General features: G+C 38.5%; 2 protein-coding genes and 2 long non-coding RNA genes across 7 annotated transcripts; 1 reads left to right on the forward strand and 3 right to left on the reverse strand.

The window, feature by feature from the left end:
- Positions 1-89: 89 nt before the first annotated feature.
- LOC143921036 (uncharacterized) lies at positions 90-7,110 on the reverse strand. The gene is made up of 5 exons (XR_013261385.1): positions 5,881-7,110; positions 5,402-5,781; positions 1,323-4,672; positions 1,132-1,180; positions 90-1,047 (listed from the first exon to the last, which is right to left on the reverse strand). It is a non-coding gene; the product is annotated as an uncharacterized LOC143921036 (long non-coding RNA).
- LOC143921035 (uncharacterized) lies at positions 5,659-8,936 on the reverse strand. The gene is made up of 3 exons (XR_013261384.1): positions 8,660-8,936; positions 8,109-8,575; positions 5,659-7,480 (listed from the first exon to the last, which is right to left on the reverse strand). It is a non-coding gene; the product is annotated as an uncharacterized LOC143921035 (long non-coding RNA).
- A 6,844-nt stretch (positions 8,937-15,780) lies between these two features.
- On the forward strand, positions 15,781-22,829 carry LOC143921009 (cilia- and flagella-associated protein 36). Of its 4 annotated transcripts, none has more exons than XM_077444090.1 (6): positions 15,781-16,252; positions 16,418-16,494; positions 16,724-16,927; positions 16,991-17,109; positions 17,183-17,432; positions 19,157-22,829. In XM_077444090.1, exons 1-6 carry the CDS (start codon positions 16,144-16,146, stop codon positions 19,412-19,414), a joined length of 1,017 nt encoding a protein of 338 aa, XP_077300216.1. In that variant the 5' UTR covers positions 15,781-16,143; the 3' UTR covers positions 19,415-22,829. The 4 variants fall into 4 exon arrangements, with proteins under 4 accessions (XP_077300216.1, XP_077300217.1, XP_077300218.1 ...); XM_077444091.1 differs by having other exon boundaries at positions 15,787-15,897; XM_077444092.1 differs by having other exon boundaries at positions 15,794-16,333.
- LOC143921026 (rhythmically expressed gene 2 protein-like) lies at positions 17,475-18,350 on the reverse strand. Its single transcript, XM_077444124.1, has one exon. The coding sequence runs from the start codon at positions 18,251-18,253 to the stop codon at positions 17,513-17,515; it is 741 nt and encodes a 246-aa protein (XP_077300250.1). The 5' UTR covers positions 18,254-18,350; the 3' UTR covers positions 17,475-17,512.
- Positions 22,830-22,967: the final 138 nt, after the last annotated feature.

The raw sequence follows: 22,967 nt of genomic DNA on the forward strand, positions 1-22,967 counted from the left end.
AACCTTCTATCTGATATTCATTGTGTATAATGCCGGCATGTGTGAATGTCTGTATAGTTAATTTTTTCTGTTACATTAAAACACAATATAAATTATAACATTTTATTTTTCATAAATAAAATACAAGTAATCTAATATATAATTTCTAAAAAGAAAAGAAGTTTTTCTTTGGTTGGGAACTTCGTAAACAATACAAAGTTTCTATGACGACAATTCAATTAATTGGTTTAATATTATTTTTTCGATTCAAATAAATTTAACAAAAAAAAAAACATGAATATTTACTATTAAATTCGCCATGTCTCAGCTATCAATATTACAAATACTGAGATAATACATATGAATATAGATGAAAACCAATTTAATATCTGTAAAAATAGAACTTTTATCTGATGTATTCTCCATTGTTGATTATCAGCTGTCACTGAAGGTCTCGTATCTTCCATTAAGCAACGTGTTTATTTTGTCTTGGGTCCCTCACTATAGTTGTTCTATAATTCGCGAAACTGTAATTATGCCACCGCCGTTCAGTTAGATTTACAAATGAAATGGCATATATTTTCCGTTGTTGATTATCAGCTGCCACTGAAGGTCTCGTATCTTCCATTAAGCAACGTGTTTATTTTGTCTTGGGTCCCTCACTATAGTTGTTCTATAATTCGCGAAACTGTAATTATGCCACCACCGTTCAGTTAGATAAACAAATGAAATGGCATTATATTCTCCATCGTTGATTATCAGCTGTCACTGAAGGTCTCGTTATCATCCAAAAATAAGCAACTTGGTTATTATTTTGTCTTGGGTCCCTCACTCTAGTTCTATAATTAGCGAAACTGTAATTATGCCACCGCCGTTCAGTTAGTTTACAAATGATATGGCATATACCATCACAATTTGCAGTTACTTTTTGTTTTCATAAATCTTAATTCTGCTTCTATAACTGAAGGGATTTCTACCAGTCAGTCTGCTATCAGCTAACCTCCAAAAATCCCTCGTAAACGCCGTTCCAGTTGTATTTTAGCCATTTTTCCCACCTAGCAATTTGCCCTGCAATGTGATCACCAATCCAGTCTTTATCAATATTACAATACACTAGCCTCTTTTATCGATGTGGTTCTAATCACCACTCACCATAGTACCCTCGCCACAATCAACTCGTTTCCTGGTCCATCGCCGCAGTCTGCTAATTCCCTGGTCCCTCGCCGCAATCCGCTCGTTCCATGGTCCCTCGCCGCAGTCCGCTCGTTCCTTGGTCCCTCGCCGCAGTCCGCTCGTTCCTTGGTCCCTCGCCGTAGTCCGCTCGTTCCCTGGTCCCTCGCCGCAGTCCGCTCGTTCCCTGGTCCCTCGCCGCAGTCCGCTCGTTCCGTGGTCCCATGCCGCAGTCCACTCGTTCCGTGGTTCCTCGCCGAAGTCCGCTCGTTCCGTGGTCCCTCGCCGCAGTCCACTCGTTCCCTGGTCCCTCGCCGCAGTTCGCTCGTTCCATGGTCCCTCGCCGTAATCTGCTCGTTCTATGATCCCTCGTAGTAGTCTAGTGCCAGTCCTCTTGCCCCTGGTCCCTCGCCGCAGTCCTCTCGTCCCTGGTCCCTCGCCGCAGTCCTCTCGTCGCTGGTCCCCTGCCGCAGTCCGCTCGGTCTGAAGTCTTCTTGCCCTGGTCCCTCGCCGCAGTCCTCTCGTCCCTGGTCCCCTGCCGCAGTCCGCTCGTTCTGTGGTCTTCTTGCCCTGGTCCCTCGCCGCAGTCCGCTCGTTCCTTTGTCTACCTCAGCAATGTTCTTGCCCCATGATCCTTAGCTGTACGCCTCCTGCCCACCCGTTCTCGTTCCTTAGTCAACCACTGCCGTCTGCTCGTTCAATAGGTTATTGCCCAGTCTTCTGCCCCTGGTCTCTTTTCCTTTACTGTAGCCCTCGGAACCCAGGTTCAATTAAAATTTGCTATAAACCAGGGTCCTTCCATTAAGTGAACTTGAATGTATAATAATTCACAAGTTTATCAACCTATAGATAGATCTTAGCTCTCCGCTGCCATATAATCAATGTCAGAATTGCGAACTGTGTGATGATAACGACATCTTCCCATGTTCGAAGTGAAAACCTACAGCTCAACAGTGCAGAAGCGTAGCACTAAAGATATCCTCAGCATTTGAGATGAACGTTGCTATTCATAGCATGTATTTTCTCAATATTGAATGTGTCCCAATGATGAATAATTTAAATATTGAATGTAGCCTCGATGGACATTCTTTACACAGAATTTATCGTTTGTGAATGAATGATGTTCTTAATGTCGAATGTCTTCAATGGCTAATAATATTCTTAATATGGAATGTGTCCTCGATAATGTAACATATTTTGAATGTTGATTGTGTCCTCGTTAATGAACCTTCTCATTTGTAATAATGTAATGGTACTCCTAAGCATTCAGTCTCAAAGTTGAATTGCGCTGCTATTGATATGATCTCGCATCTCCATTGTATCCTATGACCACAAGATACTGCTAAAATCTCATCGTAGGTCAACCGCTTCAGTGTTTCCCACTAGTAGCGCTATCATCTCAAGATTCCCGTGTCATGCCACATGCCAAGCCCTTTAAGAATTAAAATTTTGCCGCAACAGGGGGTGGTCAAATAATGAATATATTGGGAATGAAATCGGATGTCACCCCACAGTAAGCCTTATTGCACCTACACGCCACCTGAATTCAGACTAAAAAAATATTTGCGTATTTCTAATACAACAGATACCTACCAGGTTTATCAGCGCAACTAAAAAATCGATTTTCCATTTTGTAACTTGTGTGGGTACCCGTACAGGTAGTGTCACGTTTGTAAATTATAAGTCACGTGTGATTCGTTGAAAATATATCTATCCTCTACTTGGACATATGCAACATGTTCAGCCAATATTATAGGATTTAAAGATTTACATCTCACAGGGAATTGACCTATAATCTCAGTTAACGGGTATTTTCTTATTTTGCTCTGGAAACAACCTTCAATTCCCGCATGTATTGTACAGAAGTGTGGTAAATTGAATCTAGTGTCCAGCTTATCATAATTTGCCAAGGGATTGGGTGTTTTCTAAATGCTAACTGACATTCCATCTGAAACAAATAATAGTGACGATTTCGGGCACTGATCGATCTTCAATCTTCAAAATGGATTTGCCTAAAATTTATGTTCTTATTTCATATGCCCATTTCCTTAGAAGCGCCAAATTTCCATTACCCTACTGGGTGATTTGATTCATGCTTCGTACAAGTATTAATAATCACAGTATACTGAAATGGTTTCAAAAATTCGTAAAGACCACTACTAACTAGCATATCACAACAAAAAATTGTAAGTTATATTGGATGTACAGCACGTCGTTACCTCAAGAGTACATCACAAACCTAGTTTACAGAAGAGTTCGAAAGCTCTACCATTAGTAACTTCAGACATTGTTCCATGGAGCACAATTTCGATACACAAAACTTTTTAATGCACACATATTCGAAATCGGTGTTTCTACTGAAAGAACTTCATTTCTATATGGACGGGTGATCATGTATAGTATGCAGATTTTCCTTTCGCTTTAATCTCATTAAATTACTAACAATGAGAAAACCTGAAAATTGAGTAGAAACTTCCGAAGCCACATACAGGAAATATTTTAACAATTCAGAATATTGAATTAAACTTAATAACACAAACTCACTCACTATACATGTGAAATAAAATACCAAACACAAAACGAACTTTATTTTGCATCCATGAAAAGACTTAGTGATTTAGAACAATCAAGCAATCGACAATAACCAGAAATAAATGTGTCTTCTTAATTCCTATGCCAAAATGCATTATATTTATGCCACTGAAGTGAATATCGCAACTAAAAATCTGCAAGTAGAAGAAAAAATCCAACCCAAACACTACAAACTAATTTATAGAGAAAACAATTATTTTTCGTCAAGAAGCAATTTATAAATCATACCTACACGCAGAATTACTATTTTAAGGTTTGAGATTCCAGACATGTACAATCTACACAATCAAACTCACTTATTAGCAACACTTCAAAACGAAAACAGAAACTGTTCACAAATATTGATAGTAATTCTCATTCCTCAAATTATCTCGTAAAACACAGAACTAAAAGTAAAATACTGAAAAAACGGTAACTAAAATTAGATTATATGATAGTCAACATTAGCAGACAGGTTAGGTCGCCTTACCTCCATACATGAACGGCGACATGTAAGCAGCCAGGTGTCAGATTTATCACATCAGAGCACGTGGGTTTTATCACGATTATGTTTGGTATGTTTTATTTAAATCCGCATACCTTATCGTCGCTCTTTTCAATACGACCTACTTAAAGTTAGGCCTGTGATGACTAGGCACAAATCTGCCAGCTCACACTACATATTAACAATACATTATTCATGCAAATACTCAAATAAAAAAAACCTCCATGAGATCTCTCGTATGTTCTTAGTCACGCATACTTCACATTGTCACGATCTTGAACGAACAATTTCAATTATTTCACCAAATCAGTGTACTGGTCGAGTCGAACTTCACGAAACCGCAAACTGAAAAATCTTCATAAAGAGTAATTTCCCCCCCATCCCCGCTCAATATCAATAATCGATCAGAAAAACTCAGGTCTGCATGGGTGCTACCTCGGAAAACACCTACTGTACATCTTTCTCTTGTCAAAAAAACCAATTCTCTTGATTGTCCAATTCTCTCAATTGTCACGATCTCGAACGAACAATTTCAATTATTTCACCAAATCAGTGTACTGGTCGAGTCGAACTTCACGAAACCGCAAACTGAAAAATCTTCATAAAGAGTAATTTCCCCCCCATCCCCGCTTAATATCAATAATCGATCAGAAAAACTCAGGTCTGCATGGGTGCTACCTCGGAAAACACCTACTGTACATCTTTCTCTTGTCAAAAAAACCAATTCTCTTGATTGTCCAATTCTCTCAATTGTCACGATCTCGAACGAACAATTTCAATTATTTCACCAAATCAGTGTACTGGTCGAGTCGAACTTCACGAAACCGCAAACTGAAAAATCTTCATAAAGAGTAATTTCCCCCCCATCCCCGCTTAATATCAATAATCGATCAGAAAAACTCAGGTCTGCATGGGTGCTACCTCGGAAAACACCTACTGTACATCTTTCTCTTGTCAAAAAAACCAATTCTCTTGATTGTCCAATTCTCTCAATTGTCACGATCTCGAACGAACAATTTCAATTATTTCACCAAATCAGTGTACTGGTCGAGTCGAACTTCACGAAACCGCAAACTGAAAAATCTTCATAAAGAGTAATTTCCCCCCCATCCCCGCTTAATATCAATAATCGATCAGAAAAACTCAGGTCTGCATGGGTGCTACCTCGGAAAACACCTACTGTACATCTTTCTCTTGTCAAAAAAACCAATTCTCTCGATTGTCCAATTCTCTCAATTGTCACGATCTCGAACGAACAATTTCAATTATTCCACCATATCAGTATACTGGTCGAGTAGAGCTTCACGAAACCGCAAACTGAAAAATCTTCATAAAGAGTAGTTTCCCCCCGTCCCCGCTTAATATCAATAATCGACCAGAAAAACTCAGGTCTGCATGGGTGCTACCTCGGAAAACACCTACTGTACATCTTTCTCTTGTCAAAAAAAACCAATTTTCTTTCTTCATTGTGGCGCCATGGCCATATCATTTCCCGACGTAGAAAGACAAATCCAGACTACCTAAGTTACAGAGATCTGTATGCTATATCTGTAAAACTAATGTAGTGATTAGCCTCCCCACCCCCGATCACATCTACCTGCAAGTCACTTTGCAAGCACATGTACTATAACGTCTAAATTTAATTGGAATAATACCAATAATGCAACAATGTTGGTCATCCAGAAAGAGCCATCACCTGCCTGACGTTAGACTGCCAATTATGGCCGATCTGGAACTATTTAAATTTTCTCAATCCTGGAGTCGTAATGACGCGTGCCCTATCGAGCACCCTCCACATCTGTAAAACTACAAGATCGAATCAAGCCCCTCTAGTGGAGGGACTGGCAGAGAGCAAAGTAGACATATTTCAAAATCCAACTAGTTACGCTTCCAGCAAATCCCTTCAGTCGTCAACTCTTTAATCTGAGTAATCACAGTACGGTGGATCTCACGAGCGTGCAAGACGGGACAAATAATTAAATTCCTTTCAACTGCTCTCTGAAATTTTCAAACAAATCGGAGGAAATATTAAGAGATCCCACTTCTAGGACCTCACATAATATTGTAATCCCACTAAAATGACATGATCGGCTTACGACTCCACGCAAATCCATCGATCGTTAGGATCTGGTCAACTAGTATTATAGGTCTTCAGTTGTGCGCATATCAACCGGCTACACGAAATACGTTCCATTTTCTGGTTTCTGAAAACTCTCAAGCAGGTCGAAGATTAAGAGGCCTCATTATCGAGACCTCACATAGTATTAAAAATACAACTATTTCGGCACAGCTTACGACTTCACACAAATCCGCCGACTTCAGATCCAAGCGAATCTTCAGACTGTAAGCTTGTACTGGGTACAGGAAAGTGAGTCACTCGTCTGGTCTCTGAAAGCTCTCAAAGTCGGAGGGGGGGAAAAATATTAACAGACCTCGGAGGAGACCTCGCAAAATATTGCAATTATGCAAAACTAAATCATGTACTTCCAGTAAATTTTACAAGAAGACTTACTAATAAATTCTTCCAGATATGTCGAAATGCGGAAACACAGACGACGCAACCTCGCATATATAGGCCAAAGTTCCACGAAAAATGGTCGGTTTGCAGTATTGTCTACCTTAAATAATTCTCACAAAATCCACATATCGTAATGGTTAAGCGCCCTCTCCACACAAATAAATGGCAATATTCAGAACATATATCTCATTTGCATAAAAATACTACAGTTCATATAACTCCAACGCGCAGACTCGGTCGTCAGAGACGTCTCAGAACGGGTGCGTCCTTTTCGATATAAGGCGAGGTATGTGTTAGTTTAACTAGGCGCACTGGCGGTGAGTGTGTGCAGTAATCGGGTCAGTCAGCGGGCTTTGACGCAACGGGCAGCGGCCAAACCTCCACCCGGTCGGTCACGAGTCCATGAAAAGTTCAAAAATCACATGTGAAAAATATTCAGTTATACAAGAGCAGTAAAAAAGGAAAATAATGATAGAGAAAAATAAGACAGAAAAAACACTTTATTTTCTTCATATTTACAAGTCACGATTCAATGTGAATCAATAATTTAAAAAAATAAATAACATCAAATAGGCTTTTACGACTATCAATGACTCTATATATATATATATAATATAAATGCATTTATAAGGTAATTTGAGTAACCGATACGACTACAAACCAAATCCTGAGCGCGCAGATCCTCCGGCAAACGGCCTGATGGAGCCGACTGAGCCGCCGAGGCCGAGGCGGAGAGACTGCAATTAAAAATACACCCTACATAGTGTCTCTACATATCACAGCACATCGTTATAATCTAGTCTACGCCTACTGTCGTAGATATACACGTATATTCCCACGAGTGAGAGGAGAAATCACATATATCAGATTAGAATCAGTAGACAAAGGAATAGTCATATGGTATTATTATGTTTGCAAGTAATCGCTAATTTGGACGCTGTTGAGATCGTTGAAGAAGTCGTCGAGCTTCTGCAGTTCGCGCAGCCAATCCTCGTCTTGGCAGGGCGGGGGGGGTGGCGGCGGGGCGAGGAGGGGCTGAAGTCGGGCCCAGCGGCGCGCGCGCTCTCTCTGGCGACTCACCAGCTCGTCTTCGGCAGTGCGCAGGGCCCTCCCTAGAATTGCCTGTGTCCTCAGATCTGATCGTCTCTGTCTGCGCATGCGCACGCTCTTGCTGCGCACGTCGCTGATCCACTGTGAGAGCGCTTCGGTTCCATGGTGCGATTGCACGCCGGCCGCCATCTTGTTTTCTAGAATGTCCGTTCGACGCTCAAAAACTCGCTATCGCTGCTGGCGGCTCGGGGATCTCCTTTCATGCGGCGCACTCGATACTCGACTTATTTTTTTTGTGATTACAATTACACACACCTGACTGGGGCGCCAGTATTCGATGGGGCTCCGAACAATGGCGGAATATGGAAGAACAGAGCGGCGACCTCTCCACCCCGGCTTCGGATGACGACTGACGCGGCCCCGCCGTTCAAACGCCTTTATACTCCCGTGTAGACGCTCACTGTATTCCTCCGCGCGCTCGCTTCTAAATAGATCCGAAACTCTCGTAAGCATTGTTATAAACGTCGATATATTTCCCTTATCGATATATTATTTACGTCAATAGTCTTATATTTTTTAACGCTTTTAATCTGCACCTTTAATTTTTTCCAATAAGCAGTGGCGTCGAAAATATTAAACATGCGTCACATGCATGGTTCAATAACGGACGGGAGTCCCACAATTGTAAATTTTAAAAATAAAATAACATTCCCTTGACATATTTCTGTTAATATTATATTTAATATCTATGCATTTAGGTTGACGACCCGTTAATTTTTTATCTAAAAAAGAGACAAATCCATTATTTATGCTTCATAACGGTAAAAATACAGTAAGGTCGTATAATTTTCTGCATTATTACTAACATTTGTCTACATACATAGTATGGAGGTGTAAAAAACATAGAAGCGTCTTTCCAACGATTAAATTTATATTATTGTATTATTCGAGAGTATTGTACGATTTCTAAGTAAATTTTACACTATTAAATGCTCCTAAAATGTTTAATTTCAGCTTCAACCTGTACATATTTGGAACATAAATAAGCATTTTAGATGCAACCTCGAAATTTATATAAAAAAAAATGGCGATTTTGGCGCAACCGCTTCATGGCTATGCGCACACAAACACAAGCCCACATCTTGAACCCAGTGCAGTACAAACCGTGAGTATTAAATAAGCACACATTTAAAACATACATACAGTGGCGGACTGGCCATACAAGCGAACATGCCCGATGGCATGTGGGCCCCACTGTCTGTTAGAAAATATGGGCCCTCAGTGAAATTAAATAACTTTTTATCTATTTCACGTGTGTAAAAAATTATAGGATATTGCACTTTGGGACCTAAAGTTTGGGTATTTCAACAAAACAAATTTCTTACGATATACAAAAACAACTAATACCTGCTTTAACGGCCCAAGGATCGGTTAACTTTTTTTATTAGGCTCAAAATGTAAGTTTCAACATTTGCGTGGGCCCTTTTGCCGGGCCCATTTCCAACGTCAATATTATGTATATACCAATACCTATGTAACAACTACCTACTGAAATAAAAATGGTAATAAACAAATTTCCGTGAATAATATAAACTGAATTGCTTAAAACAATTTTGATAGGACGATTTATCATCAACCAGCTATTTAAATTTACTTCATACTTTCAAAATAACATTTGATTATACTTCGACGATATAGTAAGATTTAAATACACAATTGTAAACAGTTTCCTAATATAAAATCTATTCCTAATCTAGACACATCCATGTATATAGAAATATAGGATAGGGGCCCCCTCCCCAAAATCCCGATTTTCGATTAACATTTAATTGAAAATATTATGCATCGTTTTCAGGGACGTAATTTGGGGGGGGGGGCATAGGGGAGCAATCGCCCCCCTAAATTAAGGAATAGTGAGAATTTAGAAAATATTATGAATTTAATGATTAATGAGATACTATGGATCTATGAATACTACGTTTATTTCTTATGTTACTTTTGGGTAATTAATAAAATAATCGCTGCTATGTGCTTTGAAAAAAAAAATTATTTCAAAGCATATTTAGGTTTTTAAGTGGTATGCCATGGGTAAAATCCATCCTATGGAGCGAATCGTTAGAAAGGTCCCCTTTACTTTATTTTGTCTCAAAAACAGATGTGTAACGTTTATTTTTCCGAAAGTTCGTGTATTTTTTGTTTTCAAGAAATGTTTTAAATTAATATTTTACTGAATCGGTTCAATCACAAATGGTTTTATTTCTCGTATTTTTATTTTATTTGCAGACGTCCATTCTCTCACAAAACAACGAATGAGATGGATTTAAACTTCATGTGTAACGAATTCGGTCCAAAACAAGTTTTAGTTATTTAATAAAATTGCTTTCTGACCAAAACTTCATCAAATTTAGTACATAAAGAATAAAAATATAAATTTTCAGCTTGATACGTTCAGGGGTGTGGTAAAAAACAGGAGTAAACTGTCACTTTCGGTTAACGGGTGTTCACGAAATTTTACACACACTCAGACACACAGAGCCACACACATTTTTCTATATTATGTAAACGTGATCAGTGATCGATTCTGAGTTCGAATTTTCGCATAATCACAAAACTTTATCTATTGTTATTACGTACATATGTACATAGATAAAGTGAAAAGACAGTCGGTAGAAATTAAGTTAATTGATAGTTTTTAGTGACTCAGTTTGATGGTCGATTTTCGTTGACCATGTGAAGATTTTTGGAAAAAAATTTTCGCCTGCGGCGCTTTTTTCACTTTTTACATAATATTTTTTTATAATTATTTTTTCAAATATAAGCTTCTTTTTTTCATATTTTATAACTCAATAAGGTGTATGCAAAGAATATTTTCCATTTTTATTCCGATAAAAAAAGATTTTTTGAAAAAAAATTCAATTTGACCAATCTTTGCCAGCCCAAGGAAAAGCTGAAATGACGTCCCTGATTCTTTTATGATGCATTCTATTTACCTAGGACAAGGGTTAAAACGAAATATACAATGTAATTTATGGATCTATTTTGCTTTTGCCATTTTTCTTTAACCTAAATTTGTTTACCATTTTTGAAAAAAAAAAAAAAAAAAAATTTTCCCTTGATTTTTAGCGTGATGGAAAGAAGAAAATTTTGTTATATGGAGGGGGGGGGACAAATTTTTTTAACCCTGGTGGGGCCCCTTTGACTCCTGGCATGCACTGATTTCAGTCCCAGTCCGCCACTGCATACATATGTAGGTATATTTATATTATAGTGCGTAGAATTTATATGATTATCACACTCCAAATGAGTACCTACGCAAAGATAAAAAAATATATAGATATTTTTCAAATGATTTATAATCCGATAGGCACTTAAAACCAGGCTTTTTGTCAAGAATAAAAATCGTTAAAAAGCTGACGATTCTGACTCCAATTTTGCATTTACTATTCTATTTTATAATTTACTAGCTGTATTACCCGGCTTCGCTCAGTGTTTATAATATAAACCGCTTAAACATGACTAAGCTAATTTAATTAAAAAAAAAAAAAAAATTAAAAAATTAAAAAAAAAAATAAAAAAAAAAATAAAAAAAAAATCAAAAAAAAAATCAAAAAAAAAATAAAAAAAAAATCAAAAAAAAAATTTAAAAAAATCAAAAAAAAAAATCATTTTTTTTTTTTTGCCTTCTAGGGCTTCGCCCTCGGCACCCCCCTGAGCCTTTGCCTTCTAGGGCTTCGCCCCTCCACGCCCCATGAGCAATTGCCGTTTAGGGCTTCGCCCCCCATGATCAGTTGCCTTTTAGGGCTTCGCCCCTCCGCGCCCCCATGATTCAAAGCCGTCTAGGGCTTCGCCCCCCTTAGTTAATGCCTTTTAGGGCTTCGCCCCCCGCGCCCCCAAGATTAATTGCCGTTTAGGGCTTCGCCCCCCTTAGTTAATGCCTTTTAGGGCTTCGCCCCTCCGCACCCCCATGATTAAATGCCGTCTAGGGCTTCGCCCCCCTTAGTTAATGCCTTTTAGGGCTTCGCCCCCCGCGCCCCCAAGATTAATTGCCGTTTAGGGCTTCGCCCCCCTTAGTTAATGCCTTTTAGGGCTTCGCCCCCCCGCCCCTAGGGCGGCGCCCCATAAGACTGCGCCCCTAAGGCTGCGCCCCATAAGACTGCGCCCCTAAGGCTGCGCCCCATAAGACAGCGCCCCATAAGGCTGCGGCCGATAAGGCTGTGCCCCATAAAGCTGCGCCCCCTTTTGAGCCCCATGGGGCTGCGCCCCATGAGGCTGCGCCCTCATGAAAAAAAATTAATTAAAAAAAATTAAAAAATTTTAAAATTTAAAAAAAAAATTTAAAAAAAAAATTAAAAAAAAAATAAAAAAAAATCAAAAAAAAAATCAAAAAAATTTTTTTAAAAAATAAAAAAAAAATCAATTTTTTTTTTTTGCCTTCTAGGGCTTCGCCCTCGGCACCCCCCTGAGCCTTTGCCTTCTAGGGCTTCGCCCCTCCACGCCCCATGAGCAATTGCCGTTTAGGGCTTCGCCCCCATGATCAGTTGCCTTTTAGGGCTTCGCCCCTCCGCGCCCCCATGATTCAAAGCCGTCTAGGGCTTCGCCCCCCTTAGTTAATGCCTTTTAGGGCTTCGCCCCCCGCGCCCCCAAGATTAATTGCCGTTTCGGGCTTCGCCCCCCTTAGTTAATGCCTTTTAGGGCTTCGCCCCTCCGCACCCCCATGATTAAATGCCGTCTAGGGCTTCGCCCCCCCTAGTTAATGCCTTTTAGGGCTTCGCCCCCCGCGCCCCCAAGATTAATTGCCGTTTAGGGCTTCGCCCCCCTTAGTTAATGCCTTTTAGGGCTTCGCCCCTCCGCGCCCCCATGATTAAATGCCGTCTAAGGCTTCGCTCCCATGATCAGTTGCCTTTTAGGGCTTCGCCCCCCGCGCCCCCAAGATTAATTGCCGTTTAGGGCTTCGCCCCCCTTAGTTAATGCCTTTTAGGGCTTCGCCCCTCCGCGCCCCCATGATTAAATGCCGTCTAAGGCTTCGCCCCCATGATCAGTTGCCTTTTAGGGCTTCGCCCCTCCGCGCCCCCATGATTAATTGCCGTCTAGGGCTTCGCCCCCCTTAGTTAATGCCTATTAGGGCTTGCGCCCCATGAGGCTGGGCCCCCCGGGCCCCCTTCGGGGCCCCACGGGGCTGCGCCCCTTGTGGCGCCCCCTTTTGAGCCCCATGGGGCTGCGCCCCATGAGGCTGGGCCCCACGGGGCTGCGCCCCTTGTGGCGCCCCCTTTTGAGCCCCATGGGGCTGCGCCCCATGAGGCTGGGCCCCCCGGGCCCCCTTCGGGGCCCCACGGGGCTGCGCCCCTTGTGGCGCCCCCTTTTGAGCCCCATGGGGCTGCGCCCCATGAGGCTGGGCCCCCCGGGCCCCCTTCGGGGCCCCACGGGGCTGCGCCCCTTGTGGCGCCCCCTTTTGAGCCTCATGGGGCTGCGCCCCATGAGGCTGGGGCCCCACGGGGCTGCGCCCCTTGTGGCGCCCCCTTTTGAGCCCCATGGGGCTGCGCCCCATGAGGCTGGGCCCCCCGCGCCCCCTTCGGGGCTTCACGGGGCTGCGCCCCTTGTGGCACCCCCTTTTGAGCCCCATGGGGCTGCGCCCCATGAGGCTGGGCCCCCCGCGCCCCCTTCGGGGCTTCACGGGGCTGCGCCCCTTGTGGCACCCCCTTTTGAGCCCCATGGGGCTGCGCCCCATGAGGCTGGGCCCCCCGGGCCCCCTTCGGGGCCCCACGGGGCTGCGCCCCTTGTGGCGCCCCCTTTTGAGCCTCATGGGGCTGCGCCCCATGAGGCTGGGCCCCACGGGGCTGCGCCCCTTGTGGCGCCCTCTTTTGAGCCCCATGGGGCTGCGCCCCATGAGGCTGGGCCCCCCGCGCCCCCTTCGGGGCTTCACGGGGCTGCGCCCCTTGTGGCACCCCCTTTTGAGCCCCATGGGGCTGCGCCCCATGAGGCTGGGCCCCCCGGGCCCCCTTCGGGGCCCCACGGGGCTGCGCCCCTTGTGGCGCCCCCTTTTGAGCCTCATGGGGCTGCGCCCCATGAGGCTGGGCCCCCCGGGCCCCCTTCGGGGCCCCACGGGGCTGCGCCCCTTGTGGCGCCCCCTTTTGAGCCCCATGAGGCTGGGCCCCCCGCGCCCCCTTCGGGGCTTCACGGGGCTGCGCCCCTTGTGGCACCCCCTTTTGAGCCCCATGGGGCTGCGCCCCATGAGGCTGGGCCCCCCGGGCCCCCTTCGGGGCCCCACGGGGCCCCACGGGGCTGCGCCCCTTGTGGCGCCCCCTTTTGAGCCCCACGGGGCTGCGCCCCTTGTGGCGCCCCTGGCGGGGCCCCATGAAGCTACTCGCCTTGCGCCCCCGCGGGGGTGAATCCATTGAAACGAAAAAAAAAATCGGCGCCCATGGATCGAAAAAAAAAAAAAATCGAATCACGTGTTCGATGACGTCACCGATCTACGGACGAAGACGACGAAGACGACGAAGACGACGACGACGACGACCAAGGATATTTACATACAAAGTCTCTTTCCAAATTATAGATTAGATGTGAATATAGAATTATCAATGGAAGTTCATTTTTAAGACGAGAGTTATTCACCGATAGCAAATGTATGCAGATCTGTGACGTAATTTTTCTTTCCTTGTATTTTTCTTACTATATACATTAGAGAAGAGATTAAAGAGACATGGAATGGGTGATCTATCTGAAAGTTCGATGACTTACTTTTTAAAATTTTTATGTATATTATACAATAGACCAACTTTTAAATTCACAACATTGCACACATGTATGTTTTCAAAGAACCCATTCGATGGTATTCCGCTGAAGCTATGGGTGAAAACACACAGAGAGGCACGCAGCGCGTGTTTTTTTTAGATACTTTTTAACATGCAAAAAAAAACCAAAGCATGCCTATCCATGCCTGAGGCACGCAGTCCCAAAAATCACCCCCTGGAGTTTTTTCGGTCATATTTTACCCTTGTATTGACATAACTAGAGGTAGGACTGGAAGCGTGCCGTTCTTTGTTTATTGTTCGTTGTGCATTGTTCATTTTTATGATGAACCTTTATTAAAGGTTCGCCGAACCTTTTTTTTTGCACTCAAGCTTTGTGAATAGACCCAAAACGCCGTGATTCCTGGAAAAAGCACGCTCTCTATCCGCCCTTAGACATAAGCTTGACAGTGATTGATAACGGTTAATCCCAAATTTGAAGAAATGTAAAAGAAATAATAATAACTTGTCGAAATAATAAAATCGTACGAATTCAAAATGAGCTGGTTTTTATATGAATGATTTTCCGGATTGTCTAACTTTATCTTTGGTAAAGTGAAGGAGCTATTGAATTATTTATCTAACACAAGTAATTACAATAAATGCCACCGTTTCTAGACTCGAAGCCAACAAGACATGCCGTGCCGTTCATTTGAATGTGTTTTCGCCTCATAACTAGTCTGATACAATAATATCAACGTTTTTGTTATAAAAAATATACAGTATAAATCCATTTCCTACATAAATCCTGTTTATAATTCAAAATCGTAATTAAATAGACGGTTATTAATAATAACTTATTATTAAAGGCCGGATAACCAAGGTGCAGTCTTGAAAAAAACGGACCAGAGGGTGCTGTGTATTGTTCATTGCATTGTTAAAGGTTCGCCGAACGTTTTTTTTTTTGGACTCTAGCTTTGTAAATAGAACTAAACCGTCCTGATTCCTAGAAAAAGCACTGTGACCATCCGGTGTCTACTTATTATGCTATGACACAAAAGTTTGACAATCGCTATGAAACAACGTCAGACAGCAGCCGGTAGTCATATGACGCATGAGCACTAGCTAGAAATTTTCAAACATTGATTCACTGTCAGACATGTTGATTCTTGCAATTTTTTATATCGCTAAAATTTACAGAGAATCGTGACGTCATAGCTGTTATTTCTCTACCTGAAATAACTAATACAAACAATGCATTCATTTTTTCTTTCAGAAATGTGAACGTCTATCAATGGAAGTTTTCAATAATCAAACATTAAATTATTGTATTTATTACAATATTCATACGTCGGACATTAATTGTCAAATATGTAATGAAATAATTTTGTAAATGTCACAAAATTTTCTTTTATACGTGGGTTTTGTGAAAGCTAACACTGTTGAGCACATGTGCCATATTTCCCATCAAAAATTATATAGTAAATATTAATTACAATGAACGTCCCTCCACAAAAGATGTTTATGTAAGTCCGTGCCAGTGAAATGCTTCGCAATACCCCATAGTTACCATAGCTACACTTTGCATACAAATCGTCCCTTGTGTCTTATCCGGCAACATGGACAATCCTGAGGAGACAGCTTGGGTCTTCGACTCTTTAGTCGGATTCCTACATGGCCCCATATGGAACGCTCCATTGCAGACGTTCATCGAAGAGAAGTCGTGGAGTATGAATTGATTGTTCAAAGTCAATGTTTTGTCAGATGTCAATAGAATGTGTATATTATGTAAACTAGAAGCGTTGTTGAGTTGTGTTGTCGTTTAAAAAATACGCTGTTTAAAGTTTGAATATTCTTTTTTATTTATTCACGGAGACATGTGTATCATTTCAGTTTTTGAGCCGACAGAAAATGGAGAGATTCATACAAAGCAGGAATACCTTGCTATTCACGACGAATACAGAAATCTTGTAAGATATATTTTGTTTGACTTGAAATTAAAAATAATATATATTTATAAATACTAATGTTTAAGCTAAATAAAATTCAGAAAACGAAACCTTTTAATTATATTCCAAAATGTTCGTTCATATTAATGATTGCCTTCAGTTCAATTTAAAATCGGTTTGCATCTTTAACTTCAATTTTATTTTTATATAATCGTTTAAAATTACTAATGACTCTTTTTCACCACGATAGGTTGATCTAATGCTAGGATCTTACATGGAAGATATAGGCATTACATCAGAACAATTTGAAATGGCATGTCAGATGTCAAAGAATGAGGTAGGCGGTCTACCACTGCATTTTCATCAAAGACTATTTGAACAGATATGGGCTGCAAATGACATGGTTGTATTCACAAGAATGATGACACAAAGAAATGTAGAACTACAACTACAGGTAAGAATGAAGAAATAATTTATCATTAAATATTTTTTATTATATGCCGTGTTAAAATCTTAGGCTTTAGAATTAATCGAACAACGAAGTGGAATGATGCCGAATTCTTTTTTACCGGGAGATATTGGTACGGAGAACGATATTGAATACCAGGACGCTAGTATTATGGAGGAAGTTAAAAAGTGAGCAAATTGAATAATACTTATCACACTGAATAGTGTAAAATGTAATTATTTAATATGATCCGCTTTAAAGATTGAGCTTAGAAGAACCGCAGCCAGAACCCAGTGAAGAATTTGAAACGTTTGCAGCGGTTGAGAACATTCAACAAGAAAGAGATAATTTAAAATCAGCTCTAGATAATTTTCAAAGGCACGTTACAACAAAAGAGTTGACTCATAAAATTAATCAATCAGAATTAGAAAACGAGGAAGATAGAAGTGCAACCACATCCACAACAGATAAATATGATAAGAGTAGTGTTCTAACAAAACCGTTAAAAGAGGTAAATAAAATTCAGGAATTAAATTAAACATATGTTCCTACATAATATTTTATTTTACAAAACAAAATAAAAAAAGAATATTATTTTATAAAAATATTCTCATTTTTCATAAAAAATTCACATAGATCATTCAAACTATTAAATACATGATTTCTGTCTATTTTTTCATTTTGACTCGGCTTATTAGAAACTAGAATAGCATTCCATCCGGCAGACGTAGCTCCAACATAATCATTTTTAATATCATCTCCTATGTGTAAACATTCTTTACTGACAATCCCGCTTAATTTGGACGCGGTCAAAGCTTGCTGGAATATCTTCGAATCCGGTTTCATACAATCGGCGTCGTAAGAACCGACAATGAAATCAAAATATCGATCAATACAAGCATTCTTCAAAATATCACCAAGTCGTTGATCGAAATTAGATATTACGCCTATTTTAATGCCAGTGCGTTTTAAAATATTCAGTACACCTTCGCAACCTTCGCATAGAATCCATTCATTTCCCGTTCTATACAATTGTATGAGATTGGTCGCTAATGAATCCAGGGCTCTTTTGTCGTTTACATCATCTTCAAAAGTCTTTTTTATGACTAATGTCCACCATTGCTCCCAACCGACCGTATTTTTTCCAAAATTTGGATACACTTGAGACGTTTGTTGATAGCTTGATTTAAATTTCTTAGATACTCTGGTACTGTCTACTGAAATCCCGTAGGACGTTGCGATCTCGGCATATCTGCTTCCTGGAGGAATTCTAAATTGTAATAGAGTTCTCGTCACGTCGAATGTGACAAGCTTTATAGTTTTCATCGACATTATGTGTTAATCATTTTATAATTGTCCTAAATAAAACACTGTTTACTTTGTATTTTGACAGTTGTTTAACCTTGCAATGTCAAGCGTGACGTTTCCTTCTTCCGCATTAATGGCCGTAACAATGCAGTTAGCAGCCATATGCTTACGCAACAAAAAATCGGTAAACGGATTATTTTGCACACGATAAACCGGCGAATACGGAATATTTAGCACTCGAGTTCTCGTTAGTATGATACTCTCGATGGATGGAATTTTCAGGCGCCAGATATTAGTGACGTGTGATCGCTTTGTGTGGAATAATCACCGAACCCAAAAAATTATATCTGTAATAATTGCATACTCGGTGTCATTTCCAAATGTGAATACGCAATAGTCTAATTACATTTACATAATTAAGTTTGAAAATTCATTGACAAATATAGCATTTTTCGTTATAAAAAAGACTCCAAAATCACTGAAATAACCTTTCTCGTACTGTTGTTTTCAATAAATTGCTACTTAATAGTATTTTAAATTATTTTTAGCGAATAAATGATGGTCAAAAGTGTAAAGCTCCGATATAATTATATTTTTCCTTTTCAACTCTTACATGTCTGTTACTAAGAGTTGGCGCGTTCTCGTACTCACACAGAAGTGAATGAAAGGGACAAAGCGTTCTGTTATTATTATTGAATGCAGTGTGACAGCATGTTATACACCTATTCACCGATACTACAGAAACGCATTTGCTCGCGCCAACTGTCGGTAACAGATTTATACAAAGGTATCAAAAAGTGACAGTGTTTTATGGTCGTAATATCACTATTTCCAGCTCTAATACCATACATACATATTATAAAGTAATGTAATTTTTTTCTGTATATAAGTTATCATTTAATTTATAATGCGTATGTTTAACTTTAGGATATTGAACAGCGTCAACAGTATTTAAAGCAACAGCGAGATAAGTTATTGACATTGAAAAGACAGATAAGAGAAAAACAACTCAGCGAATCAGCAGAAAACACAGTTGAATCATCAACCCGACCCAAATCAGCCAAAACGGCCAAACTCATGCTATCAGGTGTTACGGTGGACAAAGCAGCAGTTCAAGATTCCTCGTTGCAACTACGCAAAGCTTTGGCCGAACGACTGAGATCGGAAGTAGTCGAAAAACTATAATGTGAAAATCGCTGCTCTAAGGAATACCATTACTTCAATAGGCTTTGCTAGGACTTCTTAAATCTGCCAATAGAATTCTTTGATATTTGTGTGTATAACTACCACAATAAATGTATTTTTAATACTTACACTCACCATTAATGTTGTGTGATAAATGTGCGTATACGAGAGCTAATTTCTTACAACTGGATTGAATTTTGCATGTATTACGGGTGAAGGTTTTTACTTGATTGCGTAGTTCTATATTAACTCGAGCATTCGAGCAAAATTTAACAAAAGCATCATTGCAAATTAACAAAATTCATTAGAGGTGAAGGTAATTGCACTAGCAAATCATTGGCCCCAATACTTTTCTGTTTATCGTTTATAAAAGGCAATTCAATATAATATGGCAGGAAATGTGTTACATTGAAACAATTAATTAAAGAAAAGGCAGACTGCTAGATCAATCAAGCGTAAATCTTCACTATGTACATATATGGCGTGCAAAATTCTATAAAACTACTATTAGCTCGCCCATATGTTTATAATGTAAATGTGTTTATAAATTAAAAATAAGGAAAAAATATTATTGAAAAAATCATCACATTTCAATTCCTTACTATATTTTAAATAGCTTAGCTGCTTATGTAACTAAATACATAATAAGAAGTATAATTAAAAACATTCGCCAAGCATACAATATATTACAGCGGTTCAATCGACTTTTTATTTTATTTTTTGTAATTTATAAACATTCTTGTGTGACATTATCCTTTTATTAAAAGTATTAAAAAATATTTGCACTTATAAACAATTCTTTTTATTTCACTAAACACACTGTTTTCTCGCACAAACAAAGATTTATTGTATGATTACAAAAATCGTCTTTTTTTCTTTTTAAGTTTTAATTTAATATTTTACACACATCCAATAATTTTTTATTATTGATATATCAATGTTACAAAGAATTCTCAAATCCTCGCCTCGTCGTTGGTAGAAAATCAGTCAAAAAAGCTCTAGAAAATCTATCATAAACCCAACGACGTTAAAACGGAAACATTTTGTACGACCCTGCATATTTAATACACATCGATTATACAAAATCATCGTCCCAATGAGCCGTTCAAGAAAAAAATACACTGAATATCAGAATATCATTCAGCATCGGTCAAATTAAGCATTAATATTTCCCACTGTGCATCAAGAAACATGCACTCGTTCGTACACATTATTAATTGTAATGGAAATAAAATTCAAAAAGATGAAACAATCAATCGAGGATAGTTGAACATCAATGTTATTCTGAAAGCTCGAGTTTTTAATACGATTTGAGATTAGAAATATGATACAAGAGCGTATACGTATTGCATTATACAAATATTGCTCGTCGTGACACAAGTGTTTTTTTTTTTTAATACTAAAATTAAACAGCGAAGCAAAAATTTACACCCACGTAAAATGCTAATGCACCTAATATTTATATAATAATATATATCGAGACTGGAGATCTTTCTAAATCAGTCATTTTTTTCAAAGATTCAGTACCCTATATGAAAGTATGACGAGATATGGAGTAATAATTTGAAATTACAATATTATACATTATATATGGGAATAAAAAACATGAAAAAAATATAACACAACGTAATTAACCTTGTGAAGTATGATAATGCAGTTCATATGTGGAAAATTGCATTATGGAACATCAGAGGGTTAATTAATGGTAAATTTTAACAAAAAATTAGATCAAACAAATTTCCTATTACAATAACATACTAATTGAATTAATTTCATATGAAAAGTGATACATTTATTATCTATCGACATTTTGTTGAATTTACGACACCTTAAAAAATTACAATTTGAAAATTAATACTCCACATCATACAAGAATACAAAATTCGAAAAATTTTCCTATTTTTATTATATTATATCATGAACTTTAAATTAACTAATTTATTCTTATTTACCTTTTGACAATATATAAAAATACATTTGATATTATTAACGCTAGAAATTATTAGCTTACCATTTTATCTTGCGGTTTAGTAGTAATCTGCGATGGTAAAAGTGAAACAAATAATTCAGTCTTCAAAAGACAAAAAAAAACCATAAAAACAGAAAAGTAACAAAGAGGTAAATTGAATTTTCATATTTTGTATATTTCGAGTTAACACTTAATATTTTACAATTTACCACATTGCTCTTTATTATTTAAAAACCTTAATGTTTTAATGCAAAAACTCTTAAATACGCTACGCAATTGAAAAATATTTTACAATGGCAATATATATTACATTCAAATGTAATGGCAACTATTTGATAATTCATACAAGATTCAAGTAAATTTACATTGAAAACGTGATCGATGATTCTCCACAAGACCAGAGCAAACTGTGTGCCAAGTTGAACACTTTATGAAGTGCAACCAAAAAAAAAAAATCAATACACCTATCAAAAGGTTTAGAATGATATTTCATCATCACTATATACAATTATTTCAAACATGATTATAAATTCAACGAGTGTTACAATCGAATTAAGCACAATTGTTCGTTTAACATCAGTCTTGAAACGAGATGAAAGGATATGCTATTCATCATTTGGATCTATTTATTTTTAGTAATAACAGTGTCGTTGAGTATCAACGATCGGTAAAACACAATCCTTAATATTTTTGCTCGAAGTTTAATATATAACAATCTAAATTTTATTTACAGTAATTGTGCCATGTGCAAATTTTAGAATCGTTCGTAATATAATTGATTGTAAAAAATTTTGTGCATTGACTATAGACGCATTGGCGGGGTGGACACATTACCAGTAAATGCCAGTATTTATTGTTATAAACTTAATGTTAATATATTTGCATACTCATTTATATTATTCACACACATTTATACAAACGTTTCATTTCTAAACTCGCATATTCTTATCCATCATAAATGTAGCAATCAGAATAACATTGACATTGGAAATATTTTTTTTTAAAATAGTACTAAGAACATTTACAAGACAAGGTTTTTTATTAAATAAGCATTTATTCACAAATATTCAGTCAATTTCGTATGTTTTAGAAATCATCGAATTTGCATACAATTTAATAAAAATCATCAAGGAAGGAAAGTAAAGGTATCAATTGAAATAGAAAACTAAATACAACTTCATATTTATTGTGTTGATTGGGATAAAATAGAATAAGTTATAAAACTACGATGTTGATTATTTTAATAATTTTTAGGAGAATTCAAGAATTCCATCGTTTGTACTCCTATTTAATCAAATATCTTTTCTTTTTTTTTAGACGATTTGATTTCTACTGTAAAGTATTCAGAAATAACTATATATATATTTATAATATAAATTTTAGACGGCAATGTGGACTAATATTTTTTAATAAAATTCTGAAAAGATAATTTCACCTTCATTCACATTTTTTCATTCATTACAAAACCTCATAAAAATATTTTTTACTATTAAAAAATACAAATTTTAATCCTTCAATTGAATTAAGTTTATATATCCTACTATTATACACGAGACTGTTATTAATTTTAAATAAAGTCAGCAA

The sequence above is a fragment of the Arctopsyche grandis genome, chromosome 13 (genome assembly GCF_051622035.1).
Source record: "Arctopsyche grandis isolate Sample6627 chromosome 13, ASM5162203v2, whole genome shotgun sequence".
NCBI classification, from domain to species: Eukaryota; Metazoa; Arthropoda; class Insecta; order Trichoptera; family Hydropsychidae; genus Arctopsyche; species Arctopsyche grandis.